Below are 19,858 nucleotides of genomic sequence, written 5' to 3'. Positions count from 1 at the left end.
AGAAGAATATTTATGTCATGTTCTTTGGAGTTCTGTTTTTCTTTTTATTTCATGGGGAGGGCTGAGTGTAATTGTAGATCAACTCTGTTGTATTAAATGGATTGTCTGGTGGCCCAAAGAAGTTACCTTAAAAAATGATAAATAATTTTCCAAACATGTTGTCAAAGTATGAGAACGCTAATGTTGCGTTTGACAGAGAAACAATTTTTTAATCGTTAAGGATGGACATTTCCAATATGATTTGAACAGTACAGAACGTTACGTCATCTACGCTAATGCAGATTGCGACATAACCCACACTCCGTACAGTACCTTCAGTAATCACAACAAAAACCGCGTTTGTATACACATCAATTTCAGGACTTAATTTTCGGTGAAATTTCTTATAAATTAGGTATGTTTTCAAAACCTCCTTAAGCCGCCATATATGTAGTAGATAGGTGGTTTCGTGGTCTTTGTGTAACACAAGATAAGTTTTAACAGTGCTCTTCGTTGTTTATACATCACGCTATCCAGCTCCAACGCAAAGAATGTTCGCATGTAGGCTACTGTAACGTTTACAATCGGACAGTTCTGCGAATACTAAGCTTCTCGGTACTACATTCTGCTCTGACATCGATTCCGCCAAGTTTCATCTTTCAGTGTTCCGAACACTTTTCAAGTTTCCTTTTACTGTAAATTTGATCCGTGAATTTCGAAGCGATTTCGAAGAACAGTTTATGAACTGTGGTTTGAGTGTGAGAGTATATTATGTGCAACACTACGTATACCAACTGGGCATGGTACAGTAGGCTATATACGTTCGTGAGTATGTACATTACATATAATAGGCAATCACATGTGCGTGTACACGTGAGAGTGTATTTGCTGCGGAAATGGGATTGCTAACTTCAAGTCGCCTGTTTTGCCTATTTACCAGCACTACGTCAGTCACCATATTGAAGCGTTCAAACAAACGGTAATTTAGGTGAGAAACTGGTGAATTTGAAGACCAGGTTTCTACAAGAAAAAAACGTCGAATGGGGACAATTTTTACATGGTTAGAAAGAGAAAATTAATAACTACAAGGACAATGTATCAAAATCTTCCACCAGACAATTCCTTTAATTCTGGCAGACTACATATGTACAGTATTAAAGGCTTGAGGTGTGTGTTGTAAAGTAAAATACAACCAAGGAGTTCTGTTCACGAAGGATGACTTCTCTAAACAATGAGTGTTCCATTTGTTTATCTTCATGAATTAATTTATTTTCTCATTCTAATTGTGGAAAGTGAAAAGACCTTCTCCAAAGGAAGAGAAAAGTTTGCCATGATCGATAGAAGGACATGGAAGAAGAGTAAGAGCAAAATGGAAGTTTTAAATGCGACTGTAACGAGACATTTGCTTGAGATTGAAAACTTGAACAGATGCTCTAATCCAGGGAGTTCCCTAACTGGGGTGCATGAACCCCCAGGGGGTGCGTTAGTCCATCCCAGGGAGTTCGTGAGACGTTTCTGAAAGTCAAAACTAGAGTACTTTTTGTTGAACTAAAATCTGATATATCATATAGTTTATTAATGTACAAAAGTCATACCTATCGACAAACTCCTTTCGCGTTACATACGCATATGCTGCAATAGTAATACGGTACTGTGCAATGATAAATAACTGAATTATGAAACAGACACAGGCCGCATGACTTTGGTAAGGTTGATGTACGCAAGACAGTACGTCGGGAAGATAAAGAGCTGATCTGATCTTGAAGTTTCCAAATAAATAGTTGTTCATTTCTTGTTTTTTTTTTCATTACAATATTACACTATGAACTTGAGCCTTTACGGAGCACTGTTATGAGTATTATATTATAATAATTACTCAGATCGTGTCTCGAAAAGTTGGGGGTTCGTTGACAACTCTGACGTCCACAGGAGGTTCGTGAGGGATAAAGTTAGGGAAACCCTGCTCTAATCAGAACGTAGACAGTGGAGTCATTTTCTTTTAGAGGTTACTCATAGGACAACCAGATAATTTCTAGAATTCTTTTTACATCATCAGATAATAAATCATGACATTTTCATACCTGTCATTTTTTGGTATAGATCAGTGATTCACTCAGGTATCTTTTTCTCTCTGTCAACAGACTAATAATTAAAAAAGAAAAAAGAGTCCCTATGTGGTTTGCCAAATGAGAATTGTTACTTTGTTGTTGATAAAGCTAACCACATCTTTTACTGAAGTTTGAAGAGTCTTGCAAAAATAATTTGAAGTAACTATTTTATGGAGGTTCTGATATCAATTAAAATTGGTGACCTAAGGTCGGTTTTGGCCTTGAATTATTGCTCCCAGAGGACACATAAATTATAGATTAGTGGCTGTATCAGTAAAACCGGAAGAGCTTACCGCCAAGAGAAACCGGTGGCGGGAAAGAAAAAAAAGTCCTGCGAGAACATTTTGCAATACGAACCTGGTTTTGGGAGGAAGGGATTTGTTATAATTGGGTCTGCAGGTTACTCTAAAATTTGAGTGGGATATTGTGGTAAGTCTTTTTTTTTTTTTAATAATAAAATTCCATGTGTGCTAGAAGTTAATTATCAGTATCAATTTCAATAGTTAGGTGATGCATAGTGTGTCATATTTCTACAAAGTCGGTACTTCAACTACTTAAATATCTTCCAGTAATTATTTCCCAGTCTTTGAAAGTGGACTGTAAAGAAGACTAGAACTTTCCGAAGAAAAATGGGGAAAGTTTTAACTATACTGTTGAAGAAACCTTAAAATATGGAAAGAACTATAATCAAAGGCACTCATACTGATAGTATGAACAGTTCCTAACCTTTGATTATAATGCTAATACCACTGTATACTGTCCTCTGATATCATGCTTCAAAGCACACGTACTGACAGTAAGAACAGTTCCTAACCTTTATCTGATTCTAATTCTAATAACCACTCCATACTGTCCTGTCATATGACAGTATGAACGGTACCTAACCTTTATTTGATTCTAATGCTAATAACCACTCTATACTGTCCTCTCATATCATGCTTCAAAGCACACGTACTGACAGTAAGAACAGTTCCTAACCTTTATCTGATTCTAATTCTAATAACCACTCCATACTGTCCTGTCATATGACAGTATGAACGGTACCTAACCTTTATTTGATTCTAATGCTAATAACCACTCTATACTGTCCTCTCATATCATGCTTCAAAGCACACGTACTGACAGTATGAACAGTACGTAACCTTTATCTAATGCTACTACTACTCTATACTGTCCTCTAATATCATGCTTCAAAGCACACGTACTGACAGTAAGAACAGTTCCTAACCTTTATCTGATTCTAATTCTAATAACCACTCCATACTGTCCTGTCATATGACAGTATGAACGGTACCTAACCTTTATTTGATTCTGATGCTAATAACCACTCTATACTGTCCTCTCATATCATGCTTCAAAGCACACGTACTGACAGTATGAACAGTACGTAACCTTTATCTAATGCTACTACTACTCTATACTGTCCTCTAATATCATGCTTCAAAGCACACGTACTGACAGTATGAACAGTTCCTAACCTTTACATGATTATAATGCTAATACCACTCTATACTGTCCTCTCATATCATGCTTCAAAGCACTCGTACTGACAGTATGAACAGTACGTAACCTTTATCTAATGCTACTACTACTCTATACTGTCCTCTAATATCATGCTTCAAAGCACACGTACTGACAGTATGAACAGTACGTAACCTTTATCTAATGCTACTACTACTCTATACTGTCCTCTAATATCATGCTTCAAAGCACACGTACTGACAGTATGAACAGTTCCCAACCTTTACATGATTATAATGCTAATACCACTCTATACTGTCCTCTCATATCATGCTTCAAAGCACTCGTACTGACAGTATGAACAGTTCCTAACCTTTACATGATTATAATGCTAATACCACTCTATACTGTCCTCTCATATCATGCTTCAAAGCACTCTTACTAACAGTATGAACAGTACGTATTCTGTATCTGAGAGAAACCAGGATATCCAAACATGTAGTCAATTACAAGTACTTTGAAGTAGGAAGTGAAGGTTTAGTATAGAAAACATTTGTCCCATCTTGGTGTGTATTCTGGAGTGGTACTAATAGTATACTGTGGTGTTCATTCCAATCATTTCAAAGGGATGAATTTACAGAATAATTAGAAACAACTATGATGAAAGATAGAAATCAGAACAAGCAAATGTAAGGAGAGATTAGGGGGACCCCTAAGAGAAGTTAAAAACGAGAGAACATACTGTGGGTGTTGAAGTCCCTTCTGATACAGCAATTGAAAATACAGGGCAATAAAGGAAGGAGAAAAAACCACAGCAGCAGTAGGAATGAGTTTCAATTCCACCACTGACATAGCAAAGTAGACTTCTAAAATAATACCTGCATGCACCCATAGCACAACAACTCAGACTATACAGTGAGCTAGAAAAACATACACTAGCAGCAAGAAAAAGGGGAAATGTGAAAAGAATTACAGTAAAAGTTCAAAAATTGTCTTGTTTTATTTCATGATCATCAAAATTGTGGTGTCAAGGATCAATGTATCAAATACAGTACGTCAAGTTTACACAACTTTCAATTTATTTTCCTATATCTATTTTGTTTATTTCTTTAATTTTCTCCATCTTTGTTTTGCTTCATCATCAACAATGTTGTTTTCCATTGAGTTTATTACATATCCTCAATCCTCAGGAGATCATCATAACGAGCAGACTAGAGCTGAGATCTGGTTCAAAAGCTGAGGATCTTTGTATTTTTTAATTAACCAGCTTAAATTTCTTCAGACTTCATTAATAATTTAAAATCTGATGTGATCTCTCTCATGTTAAGCAGGATTTTACTAGGATTTCACATTCGATGTGAACTGTTTACAAAAGTTAGTCATGATAAATAATACATTAAAATAATTATTCTTTGGAACGTCCCATATACTTTTAAATTATACATTATAATACATTAAAACAATTATTCTTTTGAACCCATATATACTTTAACATTATACATGATAATACATTAAAATACTTATTCTTATGAACCCATATACTTTTAGACCATGCGTTGGTATACAACATACTTCATCCTTCTCTCGAAACGAATATATATGGTTTGGGGGCAGCAATATCCTTAAAAGAAAAACAAGAAAAAGGCAGCATTTTAGCTGTTTTCCGTACGTTGGCATGGCAATTCTTAATTTAAATCTGCACATTAGACAAAGAAAGATAGATTGTATCCTCAAACTACTCGAGGAGGCTGATATGTACAATAAATAGCACTGTATGGGGTGATGCCCAACTAATGGCCGCTGAACTATCGTATATATTTCTCAGGTGGCAATGGCTGCTAGCTTAATGAAGCCAACCACCTGTATATAACTCTTCCCCTTTGTCAGACAGTCATGTGTGGGAGCTGCAATCCAATTAAGAACACTGTCATTGGCAGTTTCTTTTTTTTCCCCAATCTTCTTTTCCTTCTTCTTCTTCCTCTTCATCTTCTTTCTCCTATCTATATTTTTTTCCTCTCATTCTGTCGTTCTCCCTGTGTTCCATCAGCTGATGACTACAACCAAGCTATTTTGCGGGCATCACCAGGGATAGGCCACTTCGTTTCTTGCTTGCCATGCATCAATGAGCCTCCAAATAGATTTAGTGATTAAATATCTATGGGTTAGATGTGAAGCTGGCTTACTCACATTACCAAGGGAATATCACTTCCTCGGTTTTTTAACTACATAGCAAGAACTTGGTAGATAAAAGAACATGTTTTTCTTCTTTTCCTATTTTTTTTTCCTAGAATTTTTTTTCGGGCTGTTAGTATTTATAGGGAATGGGAAGTACAAATGCAGTGTAAATTTTTGCTTTTTACCTTGATGCCTATCATCATAAATAGTTATCCTTATGTAAATAGTACTATTTTTATTTGTTAAAAATAGTAAAAAAAAATAAGGTGATTGTTATTAACAGTAAATACAGTTCACACAGCACACAACATCTTCGAATGATGGTAAACGGATTCGCCCAAGTTTTAAGATTCCCTTGGGATGGATACTCATGGGGGCCACGCTTAATGGACTCCAGTGACCACATTAAGGAAGGATTTCTGAGTCTAATTAAGGAAGGAGTTCTGGTGTATCTGCGTTTATTTAGTTCTATGGAGATCAAGTCTGTTGAAAGAATTGTAATCTCAAGCATATATCCAAGTTCTTAGTATTCACATATACAGTATATATGCCTCTGAATCCATATTGACACCCCAAGTATTTTAATTAATCAGGAAAAGAACAAAGAAGTTTATGACTAGAATGGGATTCTAAGCAATGACCTCTGGATTCAAATAAAACCCAATGCTCTACCAACTGGGGAACAGTCCAGTCACCGGGAGCTATGTTTTATTTTAACTTTTTATTTTTTCTTAGCATAAGGGTACATCCCGGCAGGGAGTTGTTATTCCATAACAACTCCCTGATCCCGGCAGGGTGGGTTTGTCAGTTCTGGGGCAACATCCCATTATTTTTCATAAGTAGCTCCCTTCTCGCTTTTAAAGCTTCCAAATTTTTGTACTGCTTGTCTTCAATCTCATTTGTTACTTTAAACTCCTCGATTGGCTGTTTTTCCCAATCATAAAAAAAAAAAAAAGCAGTTCCAATTAACCTGCAGGAGCTGTGCCTTGCACGGCTTGAACAGGACTTTCACTCTGACCATGCAACTGAGTTATCCAGTCCTTAGTTGGTGGCGATCCTTACACAGCGATTTTTTTTATTCTAGGGGTGCAATTCAGAATTCACAGTGCCACAGTTTCAATTGATACAACCCAGAAATATTATGGCAGGGATTTCAAGAGAAATTTGACTTTATATTTCATTATATAGGTACATAAATGAATAACGGAACCACTGTCAGGGATATTGTAGACAAAGGGAAAAACAGAGAAATGCACGGCTAGTATGAATCTCAAACCAGTGGCCTCTGGGTTTACGAGACTAGGGCTCATCCAACTGAGCTCTCCAGCCCTTCGTTGGTGGCGATCCCATTCATTTCACTTTATAAACCAAATATTTTAGGAAATAAAAAATTGGTCCAAATTTTAATACCTCTCGTCTGCAACCTTTAGAGAAATTTTCTCTGCATTGATTCAAGTATCTCTAAATATTCCTTCTCAATGGCAACGATTAGTAACCTCATGAAAAATACTGTCATAAAATCCATTCTTAAGAAACGTTTGGGAAAATTTACTAGCATGTGCTGCACTGTACAGAGTGATTGTCTCACATTAGGAGTTATTGAACATATTGTTGGAGGATGTTACCATGTCAGTAAGAAGGAAAGGATCCCTTGTCCTTCCCTCCCTCTTCTTCCCCATTCTGTCACCCCTCACTCTTTCTTTCCCCATGCCTTCACCCTTGTCACCCCTCACTCTTTCTTTCCCCAATCCTTCACCCTTGTCCCCCCTCACTCTTCTTCCCAATTCCTTCACCCTTGGCCCCCCTCACTCTTCCTTATCCTATTCCTTCACCCTTGCCCCCCTCACTCTTCCTTTCTCCACCCATTCACCCTTGTCCCCCCTTCCTCAATCTTCCTTTCTCCATCCCTTCACCCTTGTTCCCCCTTCCTCAATCTTCCTTTCTCCATCCCTTCACCCTTCCTTCACCCTCTCCTTCCTCCATATCACCAGAGTCTTGTTTATGCATGCACTCGCAAGCAAGTACAAATATCAGTTGATGTGGTACATATTACCCTCTTTTTAATAATAATAATAATAAATGAGACTTATATAGCGCCAAATCAGTAAACAAAAGTTACTGCTCAAAGCGCTTTACAGAGAAAGTAAATTAATTTACAAAAGAACAAGTGAAAAAATGGGTCTTAAGTAGACTTTTGAAAGTAGAAAGTTTATAGCATGTTCGAATGTGATCTGGTAACTTGTTCCAGAGATAAGACCCAGAGTATTGGAAGCTTCTGTAACCATAGTTTTTTAAGTTGCCGCAGTGCAAGGAGTAGAATTTACTTCGTGAAATTTGGAATATATATCAAGACCATAAAAATGGGAAAAATATGAGTTTCTGTCCTGCTCATGTAAACTCTTTTGATAGGGTCATATTTTTGGTTCTTTTTACAGATGCGCTTCTTGGACACATAACATCAGATTTTGTTTACGGTAGTAATCTTAATACTAGATAAAACATAAACAAAAAACCAATCAGACTATATTACTTTGTTCTCTAGGGAGATATTTTCCAAAATATAAATTGTGACAATTTTGAAGCACACCAAGGAAAGAAAACTACAAATGAAAAAAGAGAAAAGGATAGAAATAGAGAAACGAAAAGAAAAGAAACAAGAATTTGAAAATGAAAATGAAAAGAAGAAAATAAAACCGAAACTGCAAATCATACGTCATTTAATTTTTTTCCCTGATTTGAAAACCACACATTTAAAAAAAGTAGGGATAGTATAATCTTCACTGACACTGGATCCTGATTGGTTTATTAAGCAGCTTTTTGCAATGATTTATGGACAATTTTCCTTTTTTTTTCTTTCCATATAGCATATCCCATAAAAATGTGGTTCATTAAACTAACTATTGAGATTGCATTTCAAATTGTTACAAAAACTTTCGGCGCGCAGTTCGTATCTTATTTACCACATATGATGTGTGATGTAAAAATAACAGCCATTAGGAACAATTATAGCAAGGTTGTTACTATCCTCATTCACTAATATGATTGAAGAGACATCACACGTGTACATAAACTTGTATATGTTTGTACTGCATTTATGATTATACGTTCCCTACAATAAGTATTGAGTACAAGTAGAATTTTCCTCAATATGAGTACAAGGGTTTAATCATGAGTATGAGTACTAAAGTTTACACAAGTTCCCTGATACTTTCTGTTGAATATATCCCGAGTACAAGTACATAGCCAGGAATGAGTACAACTAGGTAAATATGCTAGAATATGAGTACAAGAATGAGTACATATCCACATGGCCAGGAATGAGTACAACTAGGTAACTATGCTAGAATATGAGTACAAGGATGAGCCCATTTCCTTAAGTCTGAGTATGAGTACAGCTAGGTAACTATGCTAGAATATGGGTACAACAATGAGTTCATATCCACATGGCCAGGAATGAGTACAACTAGGTAAATATGCTAGAAAATGAGTACAAGAATGAGTACATATCCACATGGCCAGGAATGAGTACAACTAGGTAACTATGCTAGAATATGAGAACAAGAATGAGTAAATATCCACAAGTCCAGGAATGAGTAGCTAGGTAACTATGCTAGAATATGATTACAAGAATGAGTACATATCCACATGGCCAGGAATGAGTACAGCTAGGTAACTATGCTAGAATATGAGTACAAGGATGAGCCCATTTCCTTAAGTCTGAGTATGAGTACAGCTAGGTAACTATGCTAGAATATGAGTACAAGAATGAGTACATATCCACATGGCCAGGAATGAGTACAGCTTGGTAACTATGCTAGAATATGAGTACAAGAATGATTACATATCCACATAGCCAGGAATGAGTACAACTAGGTAAATATGCTAGAATATGAGTACAAGAATGAGTACATATCCACATGGCCAGGAATGAGTACAGCTAGGTAACTATGCTAGAATATGAGCGCAATAATTGAGTACATATCCACATGGCCAGGAATGAGTACAGCAAGGTAACTATGTTAGAATATGAGTACAAGAATCAGTACATATCCACATGGCCAGGAATGAGTACAGCTAGGTAAATATGTTAGAATATGAGTACAAGAATCAGTACATATCCACATGGCCAGGAATGAGTATAACTAGGTAACTATGTTAGAATATGAGTACAAGAATCAGTACATATCCACATGGCCAGGAATGAGTACAGCTAGGTAAATATGTTAGAATATGAGTACAAGAATGATTACATATCCACATGGCCAGGAATGAGTACAGCTAGGTAACTATGCTAGAATATGAGTACAAGAATGAGTACATATCCACATGGCCAGGAATGAGTACAGCTAGGTAACTATGCTAGAATATGAGCGCAATAATTGAGTACATATCCACATGGCCAGGAATGAGTACAGCAAGGTAACTATGTTAGAATATGAGTACAAGAATCAGTACATATCCACATGGCCAGGAATGAGTACAGCTAGGTAAATATGTTAGAATATGAGTACAAGAATCAGTACATATCCACATGGCCAGGAATGAGTATAACTAGGTAACTATGTTAGAATATGAGTACAAGAATCAGTACATATCCACATGGCCAGGAATGAGTACAGCTAGGTAAATATGTTAGAATATGAGTACAAGAATGATTACATATCCACATGGCCAGGAATGAGTACAGCTAGGTAACTATGCTAGCAAATGAGTACAAGAATGATTACATTTCTTTAAGTCCTGTTCTACCCAAAAAAGTATTTGCTCTCTTATATAATTCAAAAGAACTTGCAATGGTAATTGAATCGTTAAAGTCACCGTTGCGTAATGGTTATTTTTGGTACTATAATATGCCAATTGTGTTCATAACGAGTACAATTCATCCATGGCAGTCAATAAGATATTCATTGATTCATCATATCAGAATTTCTAGGGAAAAAAAAACAAAACAAAACAAAACCATCATGAATAATTCTAGTAACAATTTTTTGGAAGGAATCCCAATTTAATTGTAGTGAGTGTATGCATAGGGGAAAAACAGCTAGAAATGATAGGTTTAGTTCACTCTTGTTTGTCATAGCTAATGATTGATACTAGGAATGCTGCTAGGAAAGAATAAACGAAGAAGAATATATTATTGAGCTGTAATCATAAAATACTTAAATTACAACATTTGTGTAAAGAGAGAAAGCATTGCGATGTGTAGTGAGTACTTAGATGCAAGGGCCTGTATGTTAATGGAGGATGTTGTGTTTATGCAATGTTATGTAACGGTCACCACTCAATAACACTTAAAAAAACATTTTATCATAAAGAACAACATTTGTGTCAGTGAAGAGACAGCAATTGGATGTGAATATTTCTGAACTTTTGAAAACGATGGAGGATGTTGTGTATGCATGTCTTATGTATCGACCATGCCATTCAAGTGCACCTACAAAATTATGCTGTTGTTGTCGATAATTGTTGTTTGTAAATGTTACATGGTCACTTCAAGAATTTTCAAAAAGCTTGTGAGGCCTTGCAGGGGATATAATTTAGTCTTCACATTGTGTATAAATATAGCAGTTTTGAGCTTATGACTTTTCTCATAAAATACTGAAAATGATGTGGTTTTGAGAACAAGAAAACTGCTATATATGTATCTGATTTTTGTGTAGCAGTTTGCCCATTTGGCAAATTACATTTTATTCTGGGTACATAAGTCTGGCTGAAGACTGTAATATTCATACCAGGTACATGTACTTACTATATATACCTATGAGAACTTGCATTATGTGGACAGAATACTCTTGGCTTAAGACTGTAATATTCATACCAGGTACATACCTATGAGAACTTGCATTATGTGGACAGAATGTCAGAGCATCACTTTCAGGTACCTGCAGGTGCTGCCGTATTATAATCCCTTCTATCCGAAGGGTAGAATATTCATTCTGTTTTATATTTTGACGTTACTTTTACTATAAGCAGGAGTAGTGTAAAAGTTAAGCTTGAAGGACACAATGGGGAAGTGGAAGGCGTCGGAGTGTAAATGGCAAAGGGTCCCAGGGTTGATCCTGCGGTCACGCATACGTACCTATGCACAACCATATCAGTTTACCTGCAAAGCTCAGAGTAGAAAGGACACAATGACAGTAGCTGTGCACAACCATATCAGTTTACCTGCAAAGCTTGGAGTAGAAAGGACTCAATGACAGTAGCTGTGCACAACCATATCAGTTTACCTGCAAAGCTCTGAGTAGAAAGGACACAACGACAGTAGCTGTGCACAACCATATCAGTTTACCAGCAAAGCTCGGAGTAGAAAGGACACAATGACAGTAGCTGTGCACAACTGTATCAGTTTACCTGCAAAGCTCGGAGTAGAAAGGACACAATGACAGTAGCTGTGCACAACCGTATCAGTTTACCTGCAAAGCTCAGAGTAGAAAGGACTCAATGACAGTAGCTGTGCACAACCGTATCAGTTTACCTGCAAAGCTCGGAGTAGAAAGGACACAATGACAGTAGTTCCGAACTTAGATAATTTGACTGACATTTAAGCCTCTTTGACCAAGTTTCGCTCCTATAATTTCAAACTATGTGCTAACAATGTAAAGCATCTGTTATCATTTTAATATTTCAGTAGATATATGTCGGTGCATTAGCCCACATTCATGCTGCTGGTGTCAAGATCAGTTAACATTCAATGTTTGTTTTAAGTTTTTGTGGGTTTACAAACAAGTATTGTTCACCCTCTGCAACTCTCTGCCCACAGACAGGTTCATTATTTATTTGTATTTATGTCTATATTTTATATCAACGTAATGAAAGACCACCAGTCTTTCATGGAGGATTATGGAGAATCATCACTGTCTGACATTTTCCAAACTAATCTTGAACTGCAGACAACTGATCCGATTAGTGTGTCTTCCTGCCAACAGGGACACTATTTATTTTGGCAACCGATTTGTCTGTCATAGCATCACGTGGAAATATAGTAATAGTGTGTGGAATTTTGTCAGTTGGCACAACATATCAGTAAAGAAATATCACATTTGCTGACAATTGCCATTGAAGTGCACTTGAGTAATCTCAGAGGGGTTCTTACCTCCTATTTTTGGTTTTGATTTTGTCTTTTTGAATTATTATAATTGCTGCAGGTCATGTCCATTGATTCAAAGTTGTTGTGTGTTAGCCCTCATCCAAAAAAAAGAAAAAAGAGGCTGGATTGGGATCTACAGTATAACCTTTATTCTATAACACCCAGTTGGGACATTTTTTTCTATGCTGTATTGTTATATCCCGCTTCAGAGCACTCGTATTGTCAGTACGAGCAGTATGAACATCATGTTTCTATCAGATCAAGGTTAGGAACTGTTTGTACTGTCAATACCAGTGCTTTGAGAGCATGATTTTGGAGTACAGTAGTAGAGAGGTATTAGCATTAGGAAATTGTCCCAACTGGCTGTCCATAATATGATGTATATGAATATTCATTAGAAAGATATCAGACAGTATCTCTTCTAGTTTTGTATTCTCTTTTCTCTCTCATTTCTTGTTTTTTTGTTGTTGAGAAGATTGAAATAATCACATTCAGCAAATGCTTTGATTCTTGTTAATGGAATAAGTGAAGCTGAACCAGGATTATCCTTTTCCAGAGCTTGATCCTCCACACCTGTGTATTACCTCTTTTTTGATCCTCAACTCTGCCTCTCTTTGCCCACTCTTCTCCCTCATAGCCTGCAAGAATGTGTTTCTACTGATGAACGCTCTGTTCAAGCAGTGTGTAAAGCACAATATAAAGTTCTGTTTTAGCAGGTCTGTCACTATAGCCGATGATTAATGTTATAAAATGTCTGCTTTTAAGTTTGAAAAATTTGTTCACAATGAGGACGATATTGGACATCAACTACTCGATCTTTTACAAATTTAGTTTGTATCTGTGAGTGATTGAGTGCATGAACGGTCCAAAGTAAAAGAAAGTCAGTCACTTCTCCAAGTGATTGGTGACATATTTAGTCAAGTTGTTGTATGATCTGCATATATATATATCAAAATCTGTTCCATGATGACAACAGTACATGTTACCTCCCAGTTTACAGTCTCAAATTTGCCATCAAAGATGTTTTATAGCAATTCGGGTTTCCAGTCATGTAATGGGATGCTAAGGGAAGGTATATATGGTGTAGCATGTCCACGGCGATTTATTGTGTGTTTATGATTGCTATATATGTATTGGTGAGCAGGATGAGATGGGGGATTGTGAGGGCAGAGATGAGGAGGGAGGGGGGAGGGGGATTATGGATAGGAGAGAAAGGCAGAGAGGAGATGAGAACAAATGACAGGTAAAGGATGTAGGATCTAGAATGTTGGGGGGGGGGGAAGTGGGGCACAGGAATGTTGGTAATATCAACTATTTAGCACCGTTTGGAGGCACTTCACAGATGAACATGAAATTTATTGTCATGACAGAATTTAAAATCAATCAAGGAAGTTGGTAAGTTGTAAAAAGTATTACTGGTTAATACCATTAGACATAAAATACCATTAGACATAAAATACCATTAGACATAAAATACCATATATTTATTGAATTTGAAGGGATTCAGGGAGAGTGGAAGTGTATGGGGATAAGGATTGGAAAGCCCATAAGGTGTGTTATAACATCATCTTTATAGTTTAAAAACCTCTCTCAGCAACTGGTCACATGATCTGTGAGGTCCAATGGAAGTTCAAATCTGGGGATGGGGTGGGTTCACAACAAATGATGCTAAGTATCCCCATGAATGAACATCAATCGAGATGACAAACACTTCAATTTTATTGCAAATTTTTGTCTGACGGATGGCTGAATTTTCATGGAATTCCATGTTTGCTTATGATGATAATGTCTCCTCCTTTCTCTCGTAGTATGATGTTGCCAACAAAGGGGTCATCACACTGGAGGCCTTTCAGGTCATCCTCTACAAGCACGGCCTGAAAGACGTTCTCTCGCCTCACAAGCTCGAAAAACTGGAGACGACGATAGAGGAGAATCCTGGTGGTAACATCAGCTACACAGAGTTTGTAAATATAGTAAGATTCATCCATATTTTCTTTTTCCTTATTAATACATCAGACATTTTGGATACAAAAACAAATGATTATATATCTCAAGACTGTTTATGCAGATCCCTGTAGGCACGGTCTGCAGAATTTCATTTGAAGCCTTTTAAAAGTATATAACTAAATGAACAATGGAAAAATATCTGGGAGTTTATGGGCAAATTTGAAAAGAGCAAAGAAATGTTGGATTATAAACACTAGTGAACTAAAGGTTAAAAGTCCTGGGAACGGTGTCCTCAGCAGCTATCCATCAGTCACTTTGTGGTGATGACCTATGTGCAGCAGTTTCCTAGCTTGGGGGGAGGGGGGAGGAGAGTGGTGGTGGGATCAGTCAGGTGAGACACTGTTCCTTCAACAAGATGTAACTAGGGTCCATTCTATGCCAACATATAAAAAAGTTTGAAGTGTCCTACCCTTAGCTAATGTTACATATTTTCTGATATATCTGCGATAATCAGCTATTCATTTTTAAAGTATGTTTAATATCAGTACAAGAGCACTCAATTCTGGGCATGCTCCAAAAACGTTAAATCTTGAATCAAGACATAACAATCATTTGTCATTTGACAAGAGACACTTGTCATTCACCCTCTGAAGGAGATCCCGCTAGGATCGAAACATCAGGCCCACTTACTTTACACAGGTAAATGATTGCAATCGGAACACCAATCATGAACTGTAAATAATCATTAACTGGTTTAATTGTTACAAACTCTATGTCATATAGCATTACAAGACGAGTACCCATGCAGAAAAATAAAACTGAGACTGATCTCTGTGTAACACTAAAAGGAAAATCTAAAAGGAAAATAACTGGTGTATTTTCAACATTGTACTGATGAATCTGAATACTAATCATGAACTGTTATCTTATCATTAACTGGTTTTAATTGTTAAACTTTTCAAGAGAGTGGATACCCAGAACAATGAAACTAATGTGTTAATAATTAGTATAGAGGCAATAAGACAATATGTGCACCAAGAAGCCTGCAGTTTTTAGATTAATTGCCTTATACAGTTAATCTAGTCCGTGTGGACCTGTAGTTGTAAGCAGGAACTCGCGAAGACGCCTCATTGTTTTATCAAAACCGCAAGCTGACCAAAGTCAGTCTCTTATATTCATATTTAACGTCCATGATTATGAATTGTCAATTGTCAACAACTCTGTAACTTGACGACATACAGTAATCTTGGAGTAACTCGAACTCGGGACCTTATGATTGAAAGGCATCGGCGTTAACCACTGAGCTAACACTCTACATTTGTGCTAATGCTCTGGCCAGATTGGGAGATGAAAGCTTGTAAATATAGACAAAGATCATACTTGTAACTCATACCAATGGAAAATCTACTTGTACTCAATACTAGTGTGTTGTGTTCATGTACAAGTCAAGTTGTACACCTACCCTTGTAATACAAAGAGATTCGCTTGCCATATCATTAGAACTTGAAGATTGTTTCCCAGCTTTGCTGTTCATCATTTTCTATTAATAAAACTTTTCTTCCAAATTGAAAAAGAAAGAAATTAAGGCTTTGTCTCTTCCAGTCACGCAAAGTTTCTGGTAGAGTCAATCCAACAAATATGAATATCAAATTGTGACACGTCAGGTCGCAAAAATGATTGTGTATTAGATCACTATATAAGAAAAACACCAGTCACTCAATTTGTAAGTTGTTCCTCCTCCACGAATACCTCCTCTTAATTTTTACTTACCTGATCCGAGAAGATTGACTGCCAAATTAAAGAGCCCCTCATTTGTCATCTATTTTATATTTTCTATATTTTTATTTTTTTGTTTGTAGAAAAGGTCACCCTTTGGCTTGTTTGCCATAAGTTTCATGACAAGTAAATATCTCATAGGTGATGATAAGATATTGAAGTATTTTAAAAGAACAAAATGTGAACGGTCATGAGTATTTTAAGAGAGGCCCATTTTTCTTCAGAAGAATGATATATTGTATCGACCGCATAGAGAATTACCTCAGAAGCTTGGAGGTTTATTACGGATAATTCACCGTTAGTTCTGAGGGTTCTTGTGGCTTCCCTTTAAATACACCACCAGTCTCCTTTTGGGATATGAGCTTGACAAAGATAGCTGTGTATTTGACAATTCTCAGCCCATGTTTAGTATTTACATAAATATCATCCCAGTTGGAAAAGGGAAGAATTTTGGAATAATTTTCTGACTAACTGTTAATGCTGTGTTTTTTTTGGGGGGGGGGGGGGGGGGGGTTGGGGGGCTTATATTATAGAGAACTTCTCTTCCAAGAGAGATAGCAAAACATTTGTTTTGAAATTCACCCTACCTCAAAAATATACTTCCTTTGCCTCAAATGATTGTCTTTGGGTTTTGGGTTCAGTCATAAAAAAGGCTTCTAAATGTTGAAGCCATCTATAATGCATTGAGGTGTCACTCAGTGTAACATTTATGGAGATAAAAGTGGCATTTTGATTTTTTTTCCCCCCCCCCCCCCCGTCTCTTTTTTCGATCCAATTTTTTGCCCTTTGAATTTAAAGATCTCTATGACATTTCACTTCTAAATTTCTTGTCTTTTTCTTACTTGTTTAATCTGTTTTTCTCTTTTGAGAGGGAGAGAAATTGAAAGAGAGATTGACCTATTAAGGTCACTCTGATATTTGAAGGTGCTGTTTTGTAAAATATTTATGTTTTTCGGAAGGGTTAGCTATATTTACCACAGATAAAAAAATAAATTGAATAAATAAACATCTAAATTTGATGGTTATCAACCCTACAGACAAGCTGGGCCCCTCTCTATAAAATATAACCACCACATCCTTAAAGTTGGCACTGCTGAAGTGATCAGTCTATACTCATAACTGTGATGAATTTCTCCTTCTTGACTCTTTAAATTGAATATGATACAAGGAAAAAATAATAATAAATATGTAGCAAGATAGTCTGGGAAATTATAGAGTAGGGGGATCAGTGCTCATCCACCAAAGTAAGGTCCAGGAATAATTTTGAGTTTTCACAATTTGTAGCAGTTTGGGAATTTAATCTTGTATTTAGGGTTCTCAATCAAAATAGTTAGCAGAATAGTCTGTTAAATTCATCTTTTACATAAGTTGTGCATTTTGCCAACTTTGTACAGCATTTTTAGCAACATTATGCAGTACCAGATAAACTATTCCTAATGTAGGCGGTTTAAAAAAAAGGTTTTAAAGTTTGAATATTTATACAACGCCATATTTAGGCTATACCATACAACATCAGACTTAAGCAATACTGTGAGGCAAGTTATAGGACAAATTAAATCAATCCACATTTTGTTTTCTTGGTTTCCCTATAAAACTTCAGCAGTATCATGATACATGCTGGAATGCCTCAACTGTTCTGTTTTCACAATTTTTGAAAAAAAAGTTGTCGTCATTGTTGCACAGAGTATATTTCTACTGGGTACACTGTCTTGGTTTTGTAAATGTACTTGACAGCGGGATACCTGAAGCTGAGGCAAGTGTTAAACATATTGCCCTGTTTTAGATCTTGATTTTGATCTTGAGGGCTCCCCTGGAAAACAGTGCTTCTGCACTGAACAGGACAACAATAATTTTTTTAATTTAATTTTTTTATTAAAGTGAGTATATCGTCCTGGCATCTGTGGGTTATATCCAAGGAGGGTACAGCCAAGTTGGTGGGTGGACATGGGTAGCCTGTATATATGCCAATATATACTGCAACAGGAAAAAGTGCATTACCAGCTCTGGGTTTGACAACCCAAAATATTAACAAAATCTTGATTGTAATCTATACCATAATATAACCCATGTTTGGATCCTGGAAGGATCTTCAGAATCTTACAATTAGCCTCATGTACCCTGTACAGAATACCACAGCTAGATCAAGATGCATATAGTCAGTACTAGTGTCTACATGTCACCATGGCGATTTACGCCAAATTTGTTAAACAATAAGTTCTGTGATATCGTATGAAATGTTGGTGTTTTGGTATAGACTTAGTGTGGTTTCATATACACACTCGAAATTAGAATACTTGATAAACAATGCAGTTATTAAATTATGTTTTAATCAGATTTTGTCTGCAATGCAGGTATGGATTTATGCTTAGAAATTGTCCATATACCAATCTTCACATCAGGCTATCGTTACGCATGTTATATCCTTGACTGTGGGGTCCCGACCTCAGTTTACAAAGCGCCTACAGAGCCACACAATTAAGTTTGCTACAGTTTTGGTCTTTAGTGCGCATCTTTGATTCCCACATGCATCTAGCCATAATTTCACACTTGAGCTGGCCAACGGTTATTTTAGATCAGTTTTAGCTGCTATATGGACGCTAACACTATACACAGAAGTCCTCCTTATATGCACTAAATTGCGATGGTCAGTGTTTGAATTTATGCATCATTAACTTCATATAAAAAGTGCTTCATGGCAATTTAATCGTGTCAGAGCTAACTTTAGTGTACTAGTCAATTAAGGGGCAAGAAATTGTGATCATTGGACGTTGAATGTACCTGACCCTATAGCATTTCTTTAATAGGCTTCTAGTCTTTAGGTCTTATAGTTGTGGTATGTAACCTGCATTAAACTCTGCTCCATTGTGTTGACCAATAATTCCATTTTTAATGTGTTTTATTAACAAAATCACTTTTATGCAAGTTATTCAATGGGATTGCAGTTAACAATAATTATACAGTGGACTTATATACCGCCAAATCAGAAATAAGAACTTAGCTGCTTTAGGCACTTAACAAAACAACTCAACCGCAATGTAAAGAACAAGTAAAGAAATTCAATTAATCAACAGGGAGATATTAATGGGAAAGTAAAGCTTTTGCAGAATATTTGCGTGATATGACATCACAGACTATGCACCTCTGTGATGCCACACTCCTTGGAAGAATCAAGGGTTAATTAAGGTTGTCAAAATGTGATACATTCAATCAATGATTTCTTGAGAAAGGAATAAGATATTGAGGTGGAATTCTCAGGCAACAGTGTAGAATATTTTTTTCTGTAAGATAAGTGTTTCATTATCTGCCCCTGGAATATCCCTTTAAT

At 36.5% G+C, this 19,858-nt stretch overlaps 1 protein-coding gene across 8 annotated transcripts in view; it reads left to right on the top strand.

The window, feature by feature from the left end:
* LOC139960107 (rhomboid-related protein 3-like) overlaps positions 1-19,858 on the top strand; it is a 117,296-nt gene that overhangs the window by 39,500 nt on the left and 57,938 nt on the right. For all 8 annotated transcript variants that reach the window (XM_071958219.1, XM_071958216.1, XM_071958215.1 and 5 more), the window contains one exon: positions 14,619-14,783. In XM_071958219.1, coding sequence (XP_071814320.1) covers positions 14,619-14,783 — 165 coding nt within the window. The remainder of the gene's footprint in view (positions 1-14,618; positions 14,784-19,858) is intronic.

Source organism: Apostichopus japonicus, chromosome 19, assembly GCF_037975245.1.
Source record: "Apostichopus japonicus isolate 1M-3 chromosome 19, ASM3797524v1, whole genome shotgun sequence".
Taxonomy (NCBI): Eukaryota; Metazoa; Echinodermata; class Holothuroidea; order Aspidochirotida; family Stichopodidae; genus Apostichopus; species Apostichopus japonicus.
Note: the sequence above shows the minus strand (reverse complement) of the source record. Positions and strands in the feature narration are given on the sequence as shown.